General features: G+C 35.3%; 4 protein-coding genes and 1 non-coding gene across 6 annotated transcripts; 1 reads left to right on the top strand and 4 right to left on the bottom strand.

Moving 5' to 3' along the window:
* Positions 1-667: 667 nt before the first annotated feature.
* On the top strand, positions 668-9,391 carry RpI135 (RNA polymerase I subunit Rpl135). The gene is made up of 16 exons (XM_066295475.1): positions 668-968; positions 1,359-1,688; positions 1,749-1,988; positions 2,046-2,511; positions 2,565-2,856; positions 2,907-3,181; positions 3,236-3,502; positions 7,059-7,236; positions 7,297-7,405; positions 7,457-7,613; positions 7,671-7,867; positions 7,925-8,024; positions 8,077-8,259; positions 8,318-8,445; positions 8,902-9,066; positions 9,138-9,391. The coding sequence occupies exons 1-16, from the start codon at positions 900-902 to the stop codon at positions 9,354-9,356; spliced, it is 3,375 nt and encodes a 1,124-aa protein (XP_066151572.1). The 5' UTR covers positions 668-899; the 3' UTR covers positions 9,357-9,391.
* Dak1 (cytidine/uridine monophosphate kinase Dak1) lies at positions 4,364-5,783 on the bottom strand. The gene has a single exon (XM_066295477.1). The coding sequence runs from the start codon at positions 5,503-5,505 to the stop codon at positions 4,864-4,866; it is 642 nt and encodes a 213-aa protein (XP_066151574.1). The 5' UTR covers positions 5,506-5,783; the 3' UTR covers positions 4,364-4,863.
* Positions 9,385-11,882, bottom strand: LOC136346385 (cytochrome c). Its single transcript, XM_066295478.1, has 3 exons — positions 11,726-11,882; positions 9,944-10,155; positions 9,385-9,890 (listed from the first exon to the last, which is right to left on the bottom strand). The coding sequence occupies exons 2-3, from the start codon at positions 10,122-10,124 to the stop codon at positions 9,745-9,747; spliced, it is 327 nt and encodes a 108-aa protein (XP_066151575.1). The 5' UTR covers positions 10,125-10,155; positions 11,726-11,882; the 3' UTR covers positions 9,385-9,744.
* Positions 11,883-12,394: 512 nt separating this feature from the next.
* LOC136346635 (U6 spliceosomal RNA) lies at positions 12,395-12,501 on the bottom strand. The gene has a single exon (XR_010733337.1). It is a non-coding gene; the product is annotated as a U6 spliceosomal RNA (small nuclear RNA).
* A 484-nt stretch (positions 12,502-12,985) lies between these two features.
* Spt6 (transcription elongation factor Spt6) lies at positions 12,986-22,474 on the bottom strand. Of its 2 annotated transcripts, XM_066295640.1 has the most exons (24): positions 22,246-22,474; positions 21,997-22,078; positions 21,161-21,354; positions 20,992-21,099; positions 20,894-20,908; positions 20,531-20,813; positions 19,896-20,475; positions 19,701-19,844; positions 19,444-19,637; positions 19,246-19,385; positions 18,230-18,782; positions 17,982-18,174; positions 17,712-17,897; positions 17,478-17,660; positions 17,212-17,425; positions 16,926-17,157; positions 16,541-16,738; positions 15,589-15,985; positions 14,960-15,316; positions 14,572-14,900; positions 14,126-14,360; positions 13,546-13,704; positions 13,383-13,486; positions 12,986-13,134 (listed from the first exon to the last, which is right to left on the bottom strand). In XM_066295640.1, exons 1-24 carry the CDS (start codon positions 22,285-22,287, stop codon positions 13,028-13,030), a joined length of 5,229 nt encoding a protein of 1,742 aa, XP_066151737.1. In that variant the 5' UTR covers positions 22,288-22,474; the 3' UTR covers positions 12,986-13,027. The 2 variants fall into 2 exon arrangements, with proteins under 2 accessions (XP_066151737.1, XP_066151738.1); XM_066295641.1 differs by lacking the exon at positions 20,894-20,908.
* Positions 22,475-23,979: the final 1,505 nt, after the last annotated feature.

The raw sequence follows: 23,979 nt of genomic DNA, 5'->3' as shown, positions 1-23,979 counted from the left end.
ATTTTCCAAATTGAATATAATTTTTTTTTAATATCCGATTCAAAATGTATCAAAAAGTCTCTTAGATTTTTTTGTAAGGATAAAATTGTTTTTGAGGGGAAAATAAAATATCCCCGATGAAAATATATGCTGAAAATCAGAGAAAATTTGTTAAAGAGATAAAGTTGTCCATGCAAAACAAATGTAATATTACGTACGTACTCCGTTGTCATTTTTACAATTTATTGTTGCTTTTAATCGTGGTCGGCGATTTTAACTCTCTTTTTATTTAACAATTTGTATCTCAAAAACGACTCATTTAAAGACATACATTTATACAGGGTGCCCCAGAATGAGGGGGTCAAGACTTAATCACATATTTCTTGGTCAAAAATATATCTATTCGTAGTGATATACTTATACTTGAAATTGTCTCCTTCTCGAGATACAAACCGTGAAAGTCTCACTTTTTTTTTAATTTCGTAAATAATTCGAAAACGGCTATATGGATTGTAACGAAATTCGGTGCATATACTTAGAAATATTCGAAGCCAGTCCTGTCTTGTAATAAATTGCTACTTTACTGGGTCCGTACCCACGTGACATTGCAATGCATGTACAAGCCGGGTTTGGGACAGAATTTTGTTTCAATTTTGGCTATTACGAACCGCAAGAAAGAGTGAGATGAACTAATGTTCTAACTGCCTAGAGCTTCGATTGTTATTTATGTTATTCGTACTATAATTCTCTTTCATGTAATACACGAGTCAGACAAAGTCTGAGAATAATATGCATATGAATCAATAGTTCATCAAACACGTGTTCAAAACATAACCACTTAATTTCGGACATTTTTTATTTCTAAAGTACCGAAGGACTTGTTTTCATTTTTTTACTTTTATTTCAAATTTGTTATAATAATGGCGAGTCCCACACTTAAAAACATTACAAATTTGGATTTTGGAAAACCTCCTGATGTCCAGAATGAGGTACAATAGATTCTCATTATCTTTTTCTTGTACCTTAAAGCAGTTTACTTTTTTTGGTAAAAAAAGTTGGTGCTTGTTAGATATTTTAATTTAACTCCCTAGTATAGATTTGAAAATCATTAAATAATATTCAGGATTGTATTGAACCGAGGGGCCTAATAACTCTGCTCCCCTGCAACCTGAAGTGTACGTTGGGTATTCGATTATATTAAATGACTACAAGTACATGTGAAAGTGAAGATAAGAACTTTGACAAATTAGCACCAACAAAATTGTCATTCTTAATTTCTTATGTTCCTATAGACTCAGAATCCAAGACCACCTTGAATTGGTTGAACTTTTCTCACTAATTTCAACTTATATATGTAGGTATAGTTTTTATATTTTTAGTATCTTAAACAACTTGGAGAACCCCACATAGCTAGCTTCAATTACATAGTTAATCAAGGTTTGCACACTGCCATCCAAAACCTGTTCCCAGTTGAATTTTCATTGAATGAACGACAGGTAAAACTGGCTATTACCAACTTCTCATTGAGCCACCCACAAGTTCCTTATGGCACTATAGGGGTTAGGAATAATCTAATTTATCCCACGGAATGCAGACAACGCCATGGCACTTATGCTGGGAAATTTCTGATAGATGTTGAATGGTATGTTGATGGTACTGCCCAGCAACCCTTTACTAGGGATTTGGGAAATGTACCTATCATGGTCAGGGTAAGCTTTATGTTATTTTAATTTAAAGGTCTTTAGAAAATAAATATTATATTTGTGTAGTCTAATCGTTGTAACTTAGAAAATATGAGCCCCGAGCAGCTGGTAAAGCACAGTGAACACGAGCAGGAATCAGGAGGTTACTTCATTGTAGGAGGTTTAGAAAAAATAGTAAGAATGCTCTTAATGACTCGGAGAAATTACCCAATTGCCATTAAAAGATCAGGATGGAAGGCTAGAGGGTCACTCTTTTCTGACATTGGCATTTCAGTGAGATGTGTTACTGAAGATCAAACAGCCACAGTAAGTTTTGACAAACATCTCAAAAACATGTAACATATTATTATTCTCTTATTACAGACAAACGTATTACATTTTATTACTGATGGATCAGCAAAGCTAATGTTTAGCCATCAAAAAATGATCTACTATGCTCCATTATGTCTTCTTTTGAAATGTTTATGTGATTATACTGATCAGTACATTTACCAAAAGCTCATACAAGGCTGTGCTGATGATTTGTATTACTCAGACTGCTGCCACAACATGCTTCGCTCTGTCCACTTGGAAAACCTTCATACCCATGAACAATGTATACAATATCTTGGTAAAATGTTTAGGGCCAAATTATATGAATGTCCAGAATGGTTCACTGATATTGAAGTTGGAAAATTTATGTTAAAAAAATGCATTTTAATACACCTCAACTCCAATGAAGACAAGTTTAATATGCTTGTTTTTATGGCTAAAAAGTTGTTTAATTTTGCACAAGACAAGTGTCAAATTGAAGGAGCTGACGCGGTAATGATGCAGGAAGTTCTCCAAGGTAACGGCGTTTTGGTGCGCATTGAATTCAAAATTATGTTTACCCTCTTATAGGTGGCCACTTGTATCTGCAGATAATCAAAGATAAAATACAGGGTTGGTTGAATGGTCTACGACTAAACATAATACAGCTAGCACGAGCAAATAAATTTAACTTTACCCAACAAGATATGCTGCGAGCGGTAAAGAGAGCAGGAGGTATTGAAACTCATTTGCAACATTTTTTATCCACTGGAACGGTTCGTAGTAACACGGGATTAGGGCTTATGCAAGAGACCGGTCTTTGCATAATTGCCGAGAATATTAATCGAATGAGATATATGTCGCATTTTAGAGCAGTGCATAGGTAGAAAGTTGCTAGTGAAATTAATCAGAAATTATAATAAAACATTTTAGAGGAGCATTTTTCCAAGAAATGCGTACGACTGAAGCTCGTCAGTTGTTACCTGACGCATGGGGTTTTATTTGCCCAGTGCACACTCCTGATGGAGCCCCATGTGGGCTTCTTAATCACTTAACCATGCACTGTATCATCACAGATGTTCCAGATGTTGAAAAAGTAAAGAATATTCCTGTGGTATTAACTGAAATGGGGATGATTTCTTTGGGATTTATTGACAGCTTGGATTTGAATAATAGTTACGTTGTTCAACTGGATGGAAAAGTTATTGGTAAGTCGCCTTATCGACTTATTCTATTTTTTCTTAATATGTTTGTTTTTGCAGGTTATATTCCAATGGAAAGAGCTTCTAACATAGTAGTTAGATTGCGCATTTTAAAAATTGATGGAAAAAAAATTCCTGAAACTTTAGAAGTGGTTCTAGTGCCCTTGAAGAAAAGTAAAGCTCAGTACCCTGGGTTATTTATGTTTACAGGGCCGGCAAGAATGATGAGGCCCGTTACTAATCTTTATGTGAATAAAGTAGAGCTGATTGGTACTTTTGAGCAGGTTTATTTGGATATTTGTGTATCTGCTGAAGAAGCATATAAAGGTAAGTGGAGATAATAATAATTATTGACTTTAACTTTAAAGTTTGTGAGAAATTTCTACATTTAAAAATGCAATCAATAATTTTTTTATTAATTGTACGATTGTTTATTGCGAGTTTGTGTTTGCCCTTAAAAAGGTGATATTGAAATGTACAAAAAAAGAAAGGAAACCATAATTTCAATTGCTTAAATTACATACTCTGTTCTCAAAGATAGGTAATTACACCATCATAGAGTTAAAATCAAAATAACACATTATATAAAGAAGGTAGCACTACATTTGTGTCTATAATAAGTTCCATCACTATGACTGTAAAGGGTAATTGGTAGCCCAAAAAATAAAATCTAATTATTTTAAATGTAGAAATAAGTAACATACTTTGCTAGGTGTTTCTCAAGCTAAATAAAATACTTCTATTTTATTTTATTCTTTTATGAAGGGTTTTTCAAATATACATATTTTTTAATATTATAATTTACACCACATTTGTCTAAATTGGTCTCACATCACAAAATATAAACATGAGTTAATACAATATTTGAACTAAAAAGGGATACCTGTAACAAAAGTAAATCATTTTACTAATATGTTAATGCTTATTCTAACAAACATTGAAGGTAACTGTAAGCAATGATATCTTCTAAATATACATATGTAGTAAGTTCTGCAAGTGAAGAAAAATTAAACTTCATACAAACTACAATAGAATTGGAATTAAGGTGATGCACATTGCTAAATAACCATGTCTCTGTTAAGTCTTATGGAGAAATGAAACAGTAATATCTCAATACAAAGTCAAAATTAAGTTTTACCCAAAGTATGGATATTTGGCATTGTCAGTTCTTATTTTTGCATTTATTTGTTTTAATGCTCTTCATCAGAGGGTTATAAACATACCCATTGACACTAATTGGCAAGAGGGAGTGTAAATGATGAAATTTTAGTGCGCCAAAATAGTTCAGAAATATCTTGGAAGTACCTCACAATACATTGCAATACCTCAAATATGCCCACCAAAATAGTTCAAAAATCTGTTCTTTTCTAACCCATATTTTCAGGTAGGAAATGCTTGAGAAAAACATAATAAAAAGTCAAAACATGAAGTACTCACCAATAAAAAAAAACTTCATTATCCTTCACCTGAAAAATTTACTATATCTATTGAGGGTAATTGGATGAAAGAAAATAATTACTTAAAGTTTAACAAAGTAAATAACTGCCACTTATTGGCAGAAAAGGAACCAGATTTGGTTAATTCCCATAATATCTATAATCTATAATTGCATTTACCATAAAAGACTGAGGATCACTCTCCCCACAAGGAATGATAAAACATTTTACAACATATTTTTACTATTAAGTCTATTTATCCCCAGCTCCACCACAAAATAAAGTATCAACATCACTGTACACCTCATCCTCGTGTCTGGTTGCATCAATGGTTTTCACTAAATTAAGAACTGCATAATGATCTATGATAGGTTTGGTTTCTGATACATAGGTGTTAAATCTCTTGCGTAAGCTATCAATATTGTCATCTACTCTCCCACTGGTTGCCCCCCTCTTCAATATCCTCTCAGTACAAACTTCCATTGGACAATCAAAAAACAATACAAACTGCAAATTCACCTTATCAGCCATAACCTTATTCCAACCGTCTAAATTATTTTGGTTGCGTGGAAAGCCGTCAATTAGGAAGTTTTGCTTGCCAGATGCGGCCATGGCCCTCTCAAGCAAACTGCAGGTTATTTCAACAGGAACTATCTTTCCCTCTTTAATATAGGTTTCAATAAGTTCCCCATATTCAGAGCCAACTTTATTACGTTCCTCTCTCAAAAGATCGCCAGCGGAAAGGTGCACGTAGCCAAAATTCTCCACTATCTTTTGACATTGTGTACCCTTACCTGCCCCGGGGCCACCCAACACGAAAACCACGTTCGGGATCATTTTAAATTTAAGTGCCTTTCGGACCGCTGCCGTAAGCACTGATATGCCAGTGAACATTTATTAATTAATCAGGATTTTCGAAGGGTTTAGAACGGGTCGATTTTATCAACACAAGGTCACATAACCGCACATTCTCGGCGGTGTGGATGATCGGGCTCCAATTAGTTGCTGTGTTATCTCGTGATAGTCAATGGGAGATTAGTCGACTCTAGATAATATGTTGCATCGTTAATTTTTTGTTACCGGTATTGATTAACGTTATTTTAATTTAAAAAGCGAAAAAAGCAATAACAATTTGTAGAGATAAAAAAAATGTAAATAGTCATTTGACTTTGACATTGACATTTAAGATTTTACAATTTTCGTTTGGAATGTTGGCCATATTGTCGATGTACTCTACAATTTGTAAGTAATAGACAAGGATATACATATCTTTTAATGTGGTCGGGGTAGTATCGATTTTTAAACGCGATAGTTCCTTTTTTGTTTTGTGACGGTTAATTTCAATTTAGGTGCGTATACGCATGCACCTGTGCAAATTGCATGTATTTTTTTCAATTTCAATGTGGTAGTTCAACTTTAAATTTTAATATCGGCATTATTACAGAAATGTCTACAATACACATAAAGGATATTTTCTAGTTTTAATCTGGAAGATTTTTCAAAAGATCAGATTCAGAAGAAGAGAACTGCGCATTGTACGTTTTAAACCTTTATTATCTAAATGCAATGCAATATACAGGGTGTCGCAATAACTCTGTGATAAGGCGATATCTTCGTTGCAGTTAGAGATATTCGAAAATGTTCTGGACACAAATCGTTTGGTTTGACCAAACGCATTATGTAGTGGGACTTTACTGTTTTTACAGATTCCAGTTAAACGGGAAGTGAATGTCAACTTATTTAAAATCGAATATTCTGTATATTTTTGCGTTTTTATGTTCCACACATTAAAGTGATTAAATAATTATTAGGCCTCCCTTTTTCTAGACCATACCTTTAAATGTCATATGCGATTTTTGGCTGCGTAGAGAATAAAAGCACCCCTGTAATTTCGTTTATACTCTCCTAACACTAGTAACACGTGTACGGAATGATTAAACTTTCTTAATCAAATTTACAAGTTTTAATATTGAGTAATAATACATAATTCGAAATATTTTCGTTAGCTTTGCAAACAAGATGGTTGATTTTTGGAAAAATAACATAGTCAGGAATGATATATCATGTAAACGAAACTACAGGTATGCTTTTGAGCTCTATGCAGTCAAAAATCCCATATGGCATTACAACGTAAAGTCTAGGAAAAGGGGAACCTAACAATTGTTTAATCGCCTTAAGATGTGGAATCTAAAAATGAAAAATATACATGATGTTCCATTTGAAATAAGGAAACTGACATTGACTTCTGGTTTATCTGGAAGTAGTGAAAAAACAGCGAAGTCCCACCGCATAATGCGTTTCATCAAACTAAACAATTTATGTCGAAAACATTTTCGAAAATCTTTAACCATAACGGAGATATCGCGATGTAACAGAGTTACTGAAGCATCCTGTTCATCATATGAAAATTTGTATTGTAATAAGTTTCTAAATCAGTACCTTTGTAGGAGTTACAACGCATATGGAATTGTCCAAAACAGCTTTCATGTCGAACTTGGCCCAACTCATACCAATGCCTGATTGCAACCAATCCCCCAGAAATATGTATCAATGTCAGATGGGTAAACAGACAATGGGGACCCCGTGTCATACTTGGGATTTGCAATCGGAAACTAAATTGTACAGGTAAACTAGTTTTCTTTGATATGAAAAATATGATATGTGAAACAATAATGTATTTTCAAGGTTACAAACGCCTAGCACTCCACTCTTCCGCCCAGTCCACTATGATGAAATGGAACTAGACGATTTCGCAATGGGCACAAATGCAATTGTAGCGGTTATTAGTTATACTGTAAGTATTTAATACCATTGTCTATTGGTTTTTATTCGCGTTACTTTATAGGGATATGACATGGAAGATGCAATGATTATTAACAAGGCTTCTGAGGAAAGAGGCCTTGCCCACGGTTCGATATACAAGTCCGAGTTTATCCAACTAGATCATGAAGGATCATATTTTGCTAGAAATCCTGATGTTCCAGCATTAGCTCGTGTTTTAGGTGAGCTTTGATGCACGTGTTTGGATCGCCATTATATCGTTCTTTAATGAATTTTAGATGCGGATGGTTTGCCTTACTTGGGGACAAAAATACAGAATTCAGACATCCTTTATTGTTACTACAACGTTGATCGGTCTATGTATCAAACGATAAGGTTTAAAGGGAAGGAAGAGTGCTATGTGCATAGCATAAAAATGTGCGGAGATTTTAATCCTAAGGCGAAAAAGACAATTTGCATCACATATCGTGTGCCTGTCGGTATTATATTAACTAGTTTAAAAACGGTTTTGTATGGGGTTGTTTGTTTGCAGCGTAACCCCAGTGTTGGTGATAAGTTTGCCAGTAGAGCGGGGCAGAAAGGTATTTGCTCCCAAAAATGGCCTTCTGAAGATTTGCCTTTTACGGAAACAGGTACAGATTTTTCTTTTCTGGATCGTAATATTATAGATTATTTAAAAAACAGGGATAGTGCCGGATATAGTCTTCAACCCTCACGGATTTCCTTCGCGTATGACAATAGCCATGATGATCGAGCTTATGGCTGGAAAATCGGCAGCTATGCATGGGTTGGTGCATGACGCTACTCCCTTTAGGTTTACAGAAGATGATACCGCCATAGATTACTTTGGGCGTTGTTTGGAAATAGGTTTCTCTTTAATTCATTTGCCGAAAACATTTTTATGCGAATATTTCTTTTTTTCTAGGAGGTTATGATTATTACGGGACTGAAACGATGTATTCAGGGATAGACGGTAGGGAAATGACAGCTAGGATATTTATCGGAGTAGTGCATTATCAAAGGCTCAGGCACATGGTGTCAGATAAATGGCAGGTAAGTTTTATAATGTGCATCTTTTTTACTTTCAAAAGATGCTTTAATGAATAATACGGTAATGTAAAACATATTGAAATTTAATCGAAATAGCGACTAGTGAGTAAATTGTTAAACCCGCAAGCATAATAAAAGATAGTGATGTAAAGTACTTTACATCACTCAGATTTGGAACTCACTCAAAGAGTTGCGTGTGCGGTCCCTGCGTGGCTGTCTGGAAAATACTAAAAATTATGAAAAACTTTATAACCCACCAGTTTATTCAAATGAAATTTTTAGTCTAGTAATGACAGGCCATCGTAGCAGGTTCTTTAAGTACTAACAAACTGAAAATTAGATTTTTTATTGAAATAAAAACTAATAATAATTCTTTGATTTTTATGTCGAAATTGCCAGAAAACAACTTCTACCATTTCTATCAAATAGAAATTTCAGCTTAGTCTTCCAACCTTTCAGGTTAGATCTACAGGACCTATGGACGTACTGACCAGACAGCCAATTAAGGGACGCAAAAAAGGAGGTGGCGTTCGGTTCGGTGAAATGGAGAGAGATGCTCTTATCAGCCACGGAACATCTTTCCTCTTACAAGACAGACTACTGAATTGTTCCGATAAAATAACCGTAAGTGCATTATTTCAAGATTAACCATTATTTCCAAACATATTAAACAAATTGTCTCAAATAATTTTCAGGCCAATCTTTGCATTACGTGCGGTTCACTTTTAAGCCCCATCACTCTTGTAACGATAAAAGCTGATAAGCCGAACATGACGGAGACCAAAGACACTTGCAGGCTGTGCGGAAACGGACAAAATATTGCTCAAATCCAGATTCCGTATATTTTCAAGTTTTTCGTGACTCAGCTTGCGTCATGTAACATTAACGTTAAGATAGGTTGCAAAAATGTATAACAGCTTGATTTATTAAAAATTGATGTAATAATTGAGTAACTCATTTATTCGCAGGTTGACTTAAAACGAGAACGTATATTGTACAGGACTTTTTTCTTAAAATTAATAAGAAATAATTTAACAGTGATAAATACCTAAAGATAAAATTGGGCTAATTTGTACATACAATGCACTTGACACATGATCAAACCGTCGTTTGTATACATCGAAATACTACTAGCTCTTGCTGTCATGAACGGAAAATTGGCAATACAAAAAGTCATGACCCATAAAACTCCTTAGTACATATAATATTTCCTATTTAAACAATCTAGATGGTTTCTAATTAACTTTTGTATTGCAATTTTCCAGGACCAATTCTGTGTTTTTAATTTTGGAAAAAATATGTTTACTTTGTTGCCTGTTCAAGGTAGGCAATAAGGTCACCTCGCTCTTGGGGTTTCTTTAAACCAGCAAACACCATCTTTGTTCCAGGGATGTATTTCTTGGGGTTTTCCAAGTACTCAAAGAGGGTGTCTTTATTCCATGTGATGCCTAAAAAATATTTATTGTAAATTTTCAGAAGCAAAATTTTAATGCTATATTACCTTTTGCTTTGTTGGCATCCGTGTAAGCAAATCCAGGCGCTTGGCCTGTTTTCCTGCCCATAATTCCATGGAGATTGGGACCTACTTTGTGTTTACCTCCAGCTTCTACAGTGTGGCATTGGGCGCACCTTTGAACAAAGAGTTTTTTGCCGTTTTCTGCGTTTCCAGCTGGGACTCCCATTGTTGTTTTGGCTATTTATGGATTTAGTTAACTGCAACAGAATAAAATGATCAATACTGGTATATCGAAATATCTTTACACATTTCAATTAGAAGCAATAACGGGGAACGCTTTTGCTGTAGTGGTTTTTTGATTTCGGTATCGTAATTGTAACGTTAATACGAAACATGTCTAAAGGCAGTTTCTTATAGGTCGAGATTTCATACATTATCCCACACTTAGTTTATTTTAATACTGTTATGACAACGACCTTTGAGTATAGTGATAATTTTAAAAACCAACTTGGCCATTGACCAACATTAAGACTTAGAACTTTGCAACACTGGACCATTGCCTAAACAAAATTGTTGTTCTGTCTTTATAAACTATTTCACATGCTAAATTGAGGAGTAAACCTTGTACTTTGGATGATAAGCATTGAGGCAACTAAAGTTAAACTTATCAAAAAGTTTACCTTTTAAGTTACTGTTATCATATTTTGGAAGATTCCTAGTGGCGATAAACCGAACTGGGTTTTCGATTTTTCATCTCTACAAACCCTCAAATACGAGATTTTGCTTAACATCAGTCATGATGCAAGAAATAAAAAACACTTAATATTTTGACCACAGGTATTTGTGGGCACTGTTACCAACACACTTTCGTCAAGACATAGGTCAACTCGAAGGTATATTCCATACAAGATGGCCCAAAGAAAACGTCATTTGATAGATCTGTCAAAACTAAGATAGCTCAGTGGAAACCCGAAGAAGAAAGAACATGAATTGAAAATAACAAGTGATGTTAAAATTGTGCAAAATATTATTGTAGATGGTAACAGTAAAGTGCCCCATAATGAGAGAATACCTGGATAAAGATGGTATTTGTCTTTTACTTGAAGATGTTCAATACTAACATGTGTAAGCTTGAAAGATGTATAAATTAAAAATAGTCAAACTTGTTTCATATCTGTGATACTAATAGCCTTGATAAGGTGAATCCATAAAAAAAGCCCATCTTTTTTGCTTCTATTCAATAGGAAAATCCAAAATGTGAGTATTCGTCTGTATTTTTATCGTCAATTTTACGCAACTCATACGTCATACACGACGAGTGAATGAGTATCTCAATGACGTCACGCACGTGATTCCTCCCTGCTCGTGTAGACTTAAACAATGACTGTTGCCCTCTTGCCGGACTTCAAGGTCACAAGAAATATAGATACACATAAGTTGAAATTAGTTAATTTTGTTCTTAAATTTAGTATTTAATAGCGGATGACGTCATATCATATTCCATTAATTAAAGCAGGGTGTCAATGCGTTAAAATAGGGTTAGGTTAACATCACCACCTAGCGAAACACAGTTTTTTATAAAAACTTAAATCAGTTTCAATTTAAATTTTTGTCAACGTGGTTCAGGTTAGTTCATCAGTTGCATAATTCACTCAATTCTCGCTCTGTACTCTCAAAGCCACTTTATTTCATCTTGTTACATAACATTATAACTCAGAAAATCGATTTTTCTATATTATTTTATGCCTCTATTGAAACATGTCAACATCTCGGGGAATTAAAACAAGCATTACAGGATATTCATTAATATATAAGTAATTTACTTACCTAATTGTATCACAGAGAAACGATACACGCGAAAAACTGTACAATTCGGCTGACCCTCACTGGACGTCGAGCTCCAACTGATCGATATTTGCCAAAATTTAAATTTCCCTTCTGTAATTAATATTTACTCAGGTTTGCCTTTTCCAAATATCAGTATGCATCTTTGTTGCACCTTATATTATAGAAAGAAAGAAAAAATCTGTATTTTATAGGAGTGTATCAGTTTTGCTTCGTGTTGAAAGGCTATCATTACAGAAATCTGTAATTAAGAAAAATAAGATGTGATCCCCATTTTTTGTGATAGTTTACACTTTTCATTGATAGATGTTAATAGTATCGGAATAATTTACCAATTTAATTTTTTGCTTTTGATTTTTAATATTCCGATGTTAAATTCATATTCGTATCAAAGGAAAAATATGACCTTTAATTTAGAAATTGTTGCAGATTTATTTGCTTGTATGGAATGTATTCATCTCGTAATATTGAAACTTCTACCATGTAACAGATAAGTTTTTTTGCAAAAGTTCAAAACCAATAAAACTTTGAAGTATCTCAAAAACCATTATGTATGTATGTACAGGGTAATGCCAATAAGCTGAAGTTTAAATTTATCAGTTAAATTCTCATTTTTATTTTGCAATAAAATTTCGTGAAAAATTTTTACAAAAAAATGTGGAACGCTTCACGATTTTGCGTGTCATCCTTGCGCAGGGGCCATGCTAATCTTCTCTGTATCGTTCCAATTTTAGTATATGTACCGCCGAAGCGAGTACACTGGCGTCGCTTTTAATTTTATATATGAACATAGTAAGCACGTTCGAATAGCAGTGAAATTTAAGGTAGTTTTAGCTCTTTGCGCCATCTATTGAAAATAACTAAAAGATAAAGATTATGGAAATGAGAATTGCAGTGTTTTTCTTTAGTTGACCTTCGTTTTTGTGAGAATTACCATTGTCACTCAATACTAGATGACGCCATGGTAAAAAAGATTTTACTGGTAATTAACTACTTTGATTTTATTTATATTGTGGGCACGCTTTATTGTGCTCTTTTTTGCAAAATGTCTTATTTTAAGCGAGACATGCTGATGCTCACTTCTAAGTCTAAAGATTTTCTTTGAACTTTTTTATAATTATCACAAGCAAATTTCGAACTCCGAAATAAAAGATTTCAGTTCTTGGGTTAGGGGGAGGATTAATAAAAGCGGATTATTGAAGTGAAGTAAAAGGAGTATTGGACGTAATTTGAAGTAACACGTGTCGTAAAATATATAATTTAACATAAAATTACAATAATATCTTAAATATTTTCGTCATATAAAGGAGTCCCGTCGCCTAACGACATAGAGTGTGGGGAAAAGTTTGTTTGTGGTGTGGACCTCGGGGTTCTCTGCCCTATTGATCCAGCTGGAAACAAAAACAAAAGTGTAACGTTTTCATCAATTATAGCAACTACAATGGATTAAACATCAAATGGCTTAAATACGGGCTAAGCGTTAAATTACTAGTAAAGAAAGAAATCATGTCCTTTTTCTTATAAAGAATGACGAAAACATTATGTATTGCTATGTAAAAAAATATTACATTTAAAAGTAATATTTTCTGAAGTAAATTGCTTAAGTCTACTTTTCAAACGTAATTAAAAGATTCCTTACGTCTACTTCTAGATGCCCATGCTTCCGCAGCTTTTTGCCAATCCAAATCAGCTGAGCCGCTTCCGCTACCACTAAACCTGTATCCACCAGGCCCTCCATGTCTCCTGCAAATAATAAATAAAAAGATACATATGTTTTTACATAATAGAGGCTCATATTGTACCTGTGTGGTGGAGGCATACTATGCCCCGAGTGGTTCCTTTGGCTAGACCGAGAATAGGGACTAGAACTAATCTGACTCGAAGGTGTCACAGCTCCGGGATGGAGGAAAGGTCCGGAGCCCATCATTGACTGAACTGGAGAAGGTGTAGACTGCCCGTACCTATTTAATGTAAAAAAGAAAAATTATATACCTACCGGGGAATGTTTTTCAAAACAATAGAAACATTATGTTAATCGCAATTAGCCTTTGTTTTTCACATTTCCACACATTTTAAAACCAAATATGATTTTTTTAAATTTTCCGATTATCGGTATAATTTTATGGCGTTTGTGTTTAAATTCATTATCTATCTCTCTGCTATAATTAATTACCGACAGTTAGAAGGGACATTGTAATCAGACAATAGGTTGAAAAAAACTTAGAAACATATGGTGGCTAAAGAGGAATCATATAACTAGTCACGTATCAAGTTAATCTACTGGTTTCCGTCTACCTTTGTCCAGCATCCGTTGGGTCGTTAATTTGTAAATAAGGTTGTTCGAATATTTTCCTTGTCATAAGAAAAGGAGGGATCACATACCTTGGCGTTTGATGTGCATGCGGCGTTTGATACGGTGTCATAAATGGAGTTTGTCCACTTGGAGTGTACGGCGTGTTAATATAATTGGCTCCATATGCTCCACCAGGAGTATGAGGATAGTGTGGGGTCTGATTCGCCACAGCCGATAAACTCTGCAAAGTGTGGCTAGGCAAGTTTTGGGCCACCCTTTGAATGGCTTCTAGATTCATACTGTTAAACGGAGTAGTAGCAGCACCTAAAGAAAATCATAAAATTCTAATTATAAAGATTTTAATGCAAGCTAATATTTAACGAAACTTGCAGTGCGAAATAAAGTTAACGTAAATGGGCCTGTAGGAAAAATATTGATGGTAAAATGTTTACTAGTCCAGTGAATCATGTGATCAGCAGTTGACACTTTCTGCACTTTTTAAGTAAATAACTATAACATTAACATTGTTAGTTACCTTGATAAGGTGTTCTTCCGGTTGTGCCGCCGACGCGAGGAGTACTAGGGGTTCCTCCCGGGATGGGATCCCTGAAGTGCTCTTTAAACCATTTAAAAAGAGTCGCAACTGAATCGAACAATTGCTGTCTAAAGCGGAACCCTTCTGGTGTAACACTGACGTATTCGTGTTTAACCCTGGCTCTGGGAAGATAAGAGAGCAGAAACTTTCCGGGAAAATTTTTGGATGCGCCGATAATATAATGAATTTTTGAAGGATTCTTTTTCTTTTCTTCTTTAATAAATTCCTCAGCTTTGTCTTTTAGACCGCCACCAGTGTCTTTGTAGTATCTAAATACTTCCAAAACTAAGGGCACTGGAATTGGTTAATACGCAAGAACTTTACATACCTGAAAGTCAGTAAATCCCTGGCATAAGAAGCCATTGGATGAACATGTCGGGCAATGATTTCATCTAAATCTTCAAACTCATCGTTGCCTATCCACAGTGATTTTCCCAATGAAAAAGCGTTGGTTTTTCCTTGTTCCTTAACGTCAATGTGCTGACAAATGCCTTCTGCTACTTTCCACGTTATAGTCAGGTGATCCACTCCTTTGCTGGACGGTCGGACTATTACTTCCCCTTGGTCCATGTTAGCCATAAACTTCTCGGCTTCGGTATAGGATATGTTGTGGAATGCTGGATGGACGATCACTCGTTTGATGTATGTCTGTCGTTGTTTATTTTTTTTCTTTTCCGCTTCGACTCTTAGAAATAGGAACAAGCTCAGCATCGAAAGTTCATATTATACCAATGCAAAGATCAAGTATAGTGATTATGTTTAAACAGTAACAATAGATTTTTGTTACGACAGAATGTGAAAATAAAAAAATTAGATCTTTCAAATAAGACGCTCCTTAAGCGAAATGGATAGAGAGTAGCGAAGACAAGAAACATTCAATATGCAGCAAATTGGTCCCTCTCAAAAAGAATATTGAAGTAAAGTATCTTTTTTCGGATATTAACTGTGTATCCCCACCTATTATCTTTATCCTCTTGTTCCTGATCGTAATATGGGTCTCTTGGTGGCCTCCACTCGTGGTTCTTATCAAGTAAATCGCTCGACTTAGATGTGCAATCCACGGAAAACCTCTCAACGTCGATTTTCGTTATCCTACAATGTATCAACTGTCCAACACCTACTCGCTCCTCTGGATTCGACACCATTTTATCGCTCAAATTCTTGATGTAAATATATCCAGAAATTCCGTTATCGAGTCGGAGTTTCACACCAGTAGCCTGACCCGGGCAGGAGCCCGCGTCAAAATGGTTCCACACGTCGGAAAGCTCAGGAAAATCGTTTTTCAGACAGAACGGACATTGCCACAATCCGGTTTCATCGTTACGGACGGGATTTGCAGAATCCAGTTGTTCACCTAAATAAGTAGGAAGAAATGGATATCATAGAAAAATGTACTGTCAACAAATTTAAGAGAAATTTTAGCTTGCAATAAGAAAAAAACACGAGAAACTATTTTGAGCGATCTTTTCTTTAATTTACGTGCTGAATTCGATAAGACAATAATTTTACCGACTATCCGCATATGAAAAGCCAAAATTTACCAATGCATATAAACTACTGGTAACGCACAATATATTTGTACCTCATATTCGAAGCTAAATATCTCAGAAAATAGGAAATATATTCGAATGCTGAAATACATTCTGATAGGTGCATCCTTGGACAAGGTTATTTGAGAACTCATACATATGTTGCGGAAGAAAGTTGTTACAGGGCCGACCCTCTAAAAGATATCTTGCTGCTTGGATCTTCAAATACACTTGTACGATGGTTTCAGGATGCACTTACATGTATATTTTTCTGCATTTAGATATTGTTATTTTCGGCAACATTTAACTTCAAATATAAGCAACAAGCTTTGATTATTAGTTTGGAAATTATTATAGCAATTTAGTTTTATAGATATTACCTTGTGGCTTTCTGCGGGCAATTCCGATTACAGTGGCCTGTACCATTTTGCCAATGTAAAAAGTCTCAGGTGATTCCTTGGTAAGCATATCAAATAGTTCTTCAGGGTTGGCCGAGCGGTAAGGCATTCTCAAATCTTTGTAGCGACAGTTCAATTCGGCTCTGATGTCATATAAGGTTATACTCTTGTTGCCAAATCCTGAAATAAAAATGAGAACTAAATAGAAAATAGACATACCAAAAAATAAAGTTACTGAAGGAGTTCCAATGTGTTGAACATATTTTGTTACTCCAAAAAACTCCTCAAATCTCTTTAAACACGGGTTTCCACAGCCACCAAAAAATCTGACAAGACATAAACCAAAAAAATCGCAATTCAGTAATACCTTGCCGTTCCAATTCCTCGGCAAAGGCGTCCAAATCCAGATCTTTTAACCGCTCAGGAGTTTCGAGGATTTCCTCCAAGGCACCGGCAGGATTAGCTCCTTCGTCGTCGTCATATTCCAATGCATCCACAGCCATTTTTCGAGCCCATTCGTATGTCTCCGGGTGAACTCTCGAGCCGTCCAAAATTTCAACATAGGCCTCTGTGCTGTCACCCAAACTATTTGTGTCGATCTGAAAGAAATAATTTTTTTATCATCAACAAACCGCTTGAAACTTTTAAAGTACCTTTATAAACCCAGAACAGTTAATAAACACTTTCGGTCCCATATGACAGGCTGTTACGAGTTGGGTTCTATTCTCCAAACGTTGATTGGTCTGCTTTAACACTCTCAAAAGTGCTTGACCTTTTCTAGGCCCTAAACCACAGATAAATTGAATCAGATGGCTTTTATGCGCCTGTTGGACTGCTAAATTGACGTCCACGCCAACTTCATTTGTTCTAAAATTATCAATTACTGAAACTGTCTCATTTAATTATTTCTTTTACCTACCTATTGACAAATTCCAGACACAATGCTTCTAGCAACTCCTCTTTGGTAATTTGTTCTTGCAGTGGGTGCAGGCGCAAGCTTAATATTTCTTCATCACTATTGCACAATTGTGAATACTCAATTAGCGGATCCTGCATTTTACGGGCCAAAGATATAGCCTGTCTCAGTAATTCTGGGTAATCTCTAGGATGTTTGAATTAACTAAATGTTTAGGTTATGTATATGTTAATTTACCTAAAATCAGATACGCCTTTGTTCGAATTAGCGTAGACTTTAGCCAGTTCATTGTCAATTATTTCTACTTTAATTGCAGGGAATTGCTCAGACTCGGCTAATTCGCTTACGACTCCCCGTAGGTCCTCGGCGATCATTAAGGTTTCGCGTGATTCACCGCCGATGGCTATCACATGTGGTTTTTTGCTGAAAAAGTAATAATTGTGAAAAATTATAAAATATCGCTAATTAAACGAAAAAAAGTTCAGAAAAAATGACATTCAAACATACGTAAAAATAAAGTTGCGAAGCGCTGTCAAATCGGCCTCTTTCATCAACTTTTCATCCATTCTCCAACTGTTCTTCCTCTTTAGAATGTGTGGTAATCTCAAGTAATCCGTTATATCCCCATCTGGCGCCGCTATGCACGTAAACGCCGATTGAGAATAGTCCGGAACATAAGCCAGACCCATCACCCTTATCCCTGCAAAGCATCGAGTGAAAATACAGATGATCAAATAACCATTACAAATTAATACCTTTACTCGTGTCCCACTCATCTTCATCTTCCTCTGGAAACTCCACTTGATAGGGAGAAAGTTTAATCCAATTGTACAATTTCCTACAGCAAGCCCTAAGCACGAACTCTTTGGCTTCGCTCAAGAGAACCCCTTTAAGCTCAGTTTGCAGATCTGGCAAAACACAACGCGTCAAGGCCCGCTCTACACATTCAGCTCGTACCTTATTCCATTCCTGGACATTTTTACTAAATTCGTCTCGAATGTAGAGCTGTTTTACTTCGTCGACATACGAAGACGAAGTATGACCTTCAATATTGTCGCTTATCTTTATTTTTAACAGCTGTTCCTCTTCTGCAAGGGTCAATTTCAAAAACTGGTCTCCGGTTAAGTCTCGCACCGGTTTATTTTTTACGTATTTCAGGGAATAACAATTATGAGATTCATCGATTACTTTCTGTCCCTTTTTTGTAGGAATTATGCTTATTTTCGCTCTTTCGTAGAAAACTTCTCTAATGCATTTGCGTACTAGTGGTTCTCTGGCAATTTGTAAAGCCACCATATATTTGGCCGCCTACAAATTAAGATCCGCTCTGTCATGAAAATATCCTTGTATCTATACCTATAGTATAATGGTATTGAACAAAAAAAGCGAACTTAGAAATGTGCCAAAAGTATGAATTGTTTTTTTTTATTAACTTTTAAGTAGATCATCGAGTGTTATTACGATTTCATGAAATAATCAAATCTGTTCCATTTTAAATTACCAATTATAAAGAATAAGTCAGCATCAAGGCGAAAATATAAACAAACATTCTGTTATCCAATTGTGAAAAACTAGATTGGTAAACAATTTTTCAATTTTCAATCGTATTCCGAAAAATATTTTTTAACATTGCCACCATATCTTGTATGAAAAGGTGTTAATATTAAGCGCAACATTTCTCTAATTCCACTAAGCTCATATCTATTAAGAACGTTGCACCCTGTACTTGGAAGATCCCATTGAAATTTATAATTAGTAAATAAAATATTACCTGCAAAACATCATCAACGGTTTGAAACTTTGCTGAAATGTACTCTTTAGCTACTTCACTTGGTTCAGTCTGTTCCTGGTCAACGTCATGTCTCTGGTAATTATCTCGTAAATTCTCGGCGAAATGTTCCGGAGTTAAGCCTGCAGAAACTCGCTCAATTAACAATACTTAACAATTATCATAAAACGATCAACTCACCAAATCTCTTTGCTAGAGAGTAGATACCCGCTCGCATACACAATGAATAGGAACCTGACCTATTTGCGTACTTGATGGTATCAGGTCCTGACTCGTCATCCTGATCATCATCAGGAATTTCCTCCGTAACATCTGCACCCTCCTCGGATTCGGCTAAAGCCTTTAATCTTGCAGTACGCCTTTCTTGTTTCCTTCTAAAAGTTTCCCCATACACAAAATAAATAGAAAACAACAATTACTAATTGGCGTTAAGAAACCTTTCTTTTTCCTTCACTCTCCAGGCCGCATGCATCGCTGGCAAATCCTGGGCATAATACAAAATAAAATGATTATGAACATCATTCAGTTCTTCCGCCGTTTGCACTTTCCTTAAGTTTTCTATATCCGCATCTCTTATAAGCCTATAAATCCCCTCAACGTCACGAAAATAATCACTTAAAAAAAAAACTTACCTAATATTTTCAGAGAGAGGCGCGTCTGGATTCTTCATAACTTCATCCATCTGATAAGACCTCATCTTTTCTATCAAACTCAGTAGGTTTTCTTTACGGCTCTTGATTTGACACCACTTTGCATCGTACTTGTAAACCTTCCACAAATCATTAATGTTCAATTCAGGTTGAACATATTCCTTTCTATAGAACGCTATGAATGGCACCTCCAGCTGCTGATTGCGCATAAAATCCAGAGCTTTCCGTATCTTGCCTATAGTTTGAGGTCCTTTGCGTAGTTTTTCGCGAGCTTCTGCAGTTAAATTTGCGTCGATATTGGAAACGGTGTTTTTGCAAAACGCCTGTTTATAAATCCATTCGGCCTCGTCGTCTAACTCAGTTGAATCTTCAGGAACGGCAGTAATAGGAACATCGCGTAACTGCATTCTTTCAGGAATATCTGTGCCTCGCACTTCATTGTCCAAATCCGTGAAAAAGCCTCGTTTAAGCTCTGAAGGTTCGTAAATCTCAAAAATTGACTTTTTGGTAGGGCGTTTTTTAGCAGCTTTCTTATGTTTTCGCCTGCGTTCACCTTCCTCATCTAAACATATAATATTGTAAAAATAGAATAAATACTTTAGTAACGCAACACTGACCTTCTTCATATTCATCATCTTCATCTTCCTCCTCATCCTCATCATATTCATCATCATACTTGGAAAACTCGTCATAATCGAAGTCAACTCCAAATGTTTCTTGTGCTTCTTGGAGAGCTGCATCTGAGAAAATTGGCTTCTTCTTCCTTTTGCCTATTGGCTTGCCTTCATCATCTACTATAAAGTCATCAGCATCTGAATATTCTCCCTCATCTTCTTCTTCCCCAAAGTGTTCAGGTTCAGGGGCAGGACGATGACTACGCTCAGACTGCCTTTCGTCATCCTGCAACAATTAATTGTGGAATATAGATGATTAAATTTTGTCTCTATAAAATCCACGTATTGGCCAACAGATAATTTTACCTTGGCATCCTTTTCCTGATAAGTGCAACAAATAAAATTGTACTTTAAAATACTTAGAACCACACTAAAACCTGCTAACAGCTTAAGGCTATACTTACATCATCTGAAAACAAATCATTGGCAATTTGCTCCCTTTCTTGTTCTTGATCATGATCATCTTCTCCCTCACTCTCCTCATCCCGGATTCTTCTCAATCTTTTAAATTTCTAAATATAAAACTGTGGGTTTTAATTGCGCAAACAATATTAGAATCATTCGACTGCTTACTCGTCTCTCAACTTTAACACCTAAATTCTCCTCCAGCAAATCATAATCTTCATCTTCAAGTCTATCGTCTAAGTCTTCATCATCAGATTTTTTTCTTTTTTCCCCACCAGAAGCATCCGAGTCTTCACCATCACTCTCTTCAATGGGTCTGTCATCAATCAAGTCTTTTAATTCTTCTCTGAGTCTGTCATCATCTTTAAAAAAAAATTATTTTTTGGTCAAAAAATGGTAAATTATTGTTACTGTACACACACACTTACAGCACCAGGGTAAGCATCCCCAGCCCTTTTAAAGAGAAACTGATTGCAAGCTAGGCAGTTCTAACACATTTTAAATTAAAAATAAATGAAAATTCCAAATTTGACATTGTAATCTAGTCAACTCTAATAAGAAACTGAAAAAGCCTGATGTCATGTCACAAGCTTTCCTTTATTTCTTCACCCATATAAACATTTTGGAGGTCTCTTGATATGATTCAAATGATTAATGAGCTTTGGACGTGTCAATTAAGTACACATTCAACTAGAGTAACCTAGTGCAATGATTAGAAAGAACTTGTTTACAAGGGTTATTTTGTTAACTGCACAATGAAAATCCCTATGTCTCCCAGTAGTACATATTTTATTCAATATCAAACCTTGTGATGTTAGGGCAAATACAAGAAATAAGTATACACTTTCTCTTCCAGTGCCACTTTAAATCATTGTGCTACACTTCCATAACGTTTTTTCATTTTATACTTTTATTTCAGATATAATATGTCTGAGAGTTTAATAACCTGAGGTTATTAAGCTCTTAGATAAGTGGTTGAAGAGCCTCAAAATAAGATTAATTACCATCCTCTTCCTCCTCAGAACTATCGTCCATGGCTTTAACTTTCTTGAGTTTCTTTCGGTCATGGGAATCCAACTCCTCCTCCTGAAACAATACTTATTAGTACCTGATTAAGAGACAGTATTTCTGTGTGGGAAAATGTTGAAAATCATCTCTCTAGGAAAGGGAGAATCGGAGTTTACACATTAGGTTCACGAGATTTGAGAAACAAAAAGATTTTTTAGTAATAAATTGAATGTAAGATTTCTTACCTCACTACTTTCCTCTGCTTCATAGTCGACGAAATCGGCCATTTCCGAGAAATGATCTGGAATTGGGATTCAGCCCAGAACCGCAAAAAATGAAAGGGACAACAAGTTATATTCTTTTAGCGCTATACTAAAATAAGCTTTATTTTCTCAAAAAAACCTGGAATAAAACATATTTTACTAACAAACAGAAGCAAGTGCTGAAAGCAACATGACAAACGTCAATCAGAAATGTCAATGTCATAAATAGGGATGGGCAATCATCGGGTCTATTGGATTGCTAAAAAACACTCTCTTTGCACCTGAATCGATCCAAGTTCTAAAATATAAATTTAAATTATAATCAAAATATGTAACATCAGGCGCTGAGACAGGAATCGGCTTTCCTCTGCATAGGAATTTTAACAAGACATGCGAGCGTCGTCTCGACCACATTATCGTTGCTCTCTTTTTCAGCATTTACAACTTTTGTTCAGCACAATTTCATGATGCGATGACGCTGCATTATCTCTACCTTGATAGATTCCCTCATTTCTGAAGACGGTTAATAAGTTGAATTGGAAACTTATCGTTATCTTCAGATTGCACTTAATTACTATGTGAAGAAGGGCTTTCATAATTCGTATCGATAACTCGAGGGCGTTCCGTCAACAAAAGTGATCAGGTTTTCCATTGTTTTACTAACAGTAACTAAAAGTTTGTTTGAAAATTTTACATTTTTGCTGGTTCTTCATTAATTTTCCCACTGGTTTCTTTAGCCCTTACATATATTATGTACATATGAACTTTCTATTATATGTAGATATTTGTTTTTCCTTTAAACATTTATTTAACCGATTAAGAGAAATATAATAATTGGTCACTAAAACTTTCATTACAACAGGAGAGGAAAACGATTTTGTGTTTTCAAACAATTAGAAACCAAAGCCTGTATCTTATGAGAAAGAAACAGAAATATGTGAATGACCAAGAGGATAAAGGAGGTCCAATTGCTTCGCTCTGTATTAGAATTTGAATGTGTAATTCACACAATCGTATACAAAATCTACATAACACATTGTGTGTATAAAAATGTAGGTTACTTTCAGTGCTTCGTCACAGATGGAGCCACATATATGAACCGTTTATTGAGCGCCATCGTGACGATCTTGGTAACCGTAAAAGATGGGAAATCAGTTAAACTATGGCAAAGTTGCATAATCCGGAGTTTTAAAATATGCTATTTCAAACCTTTCAAAAATCCAATAAATTTCGGAGGTATTAAAAAACTGAATTTTTGGAAAAGTGTTTTTATTTTTGGCTCAGCATATTTGACGAAGTACAGAACCCAAAATGATTGAGACTTCGTCGTTGTAACTTTGCGTATTCCAAAATAAGACGATGTCAAATTTAAAATCCGACGTTTCGATTTTCAACGACCGTCATCAATTTTGTTTTTTCTTATGGGCGCAATCTTGAATTTCCACACTTTTGAATTCAGCCTTTTTTTCTGATTTAATTTTTAGGACCAAAGCAGATTTTAAGAAGACTGCTTGGAAATTGATGATGGTTGTCGAAAATCGAAACGTAACCTTTCAAGTGATATCGCCATTTTGTAGAAGAGGAAAATTGCAATGATGATGAGTTTCATTTTGAATATTTTTGAATGAATTGCCTTGCACATAAGCCGGGAGGAAGTTAAAAGCGTGTTTTAGCAAATTTCCGTGTATTTTCGAGTATAACAGACGCTCGATAATG

Source organism: Euwallacea fornicatus, chromosome 23, assembly GCF_040115645.1.
Source record: "Euwallacea fornicatus isolate EFF26 chromosome 23, ASM4011564v1, whole genome shotgun sequence".
NCBI lineage: Eukaryota > Metazoa > Arthropoda > Insecta > Coleoptera > Curculionidae > Euwallacea > Euwallacea fornicatus.
Note: the sequence above shows the minus strand (reverse complement) of the source record. Positions and strands in the feature narration are given on the sequence as shown.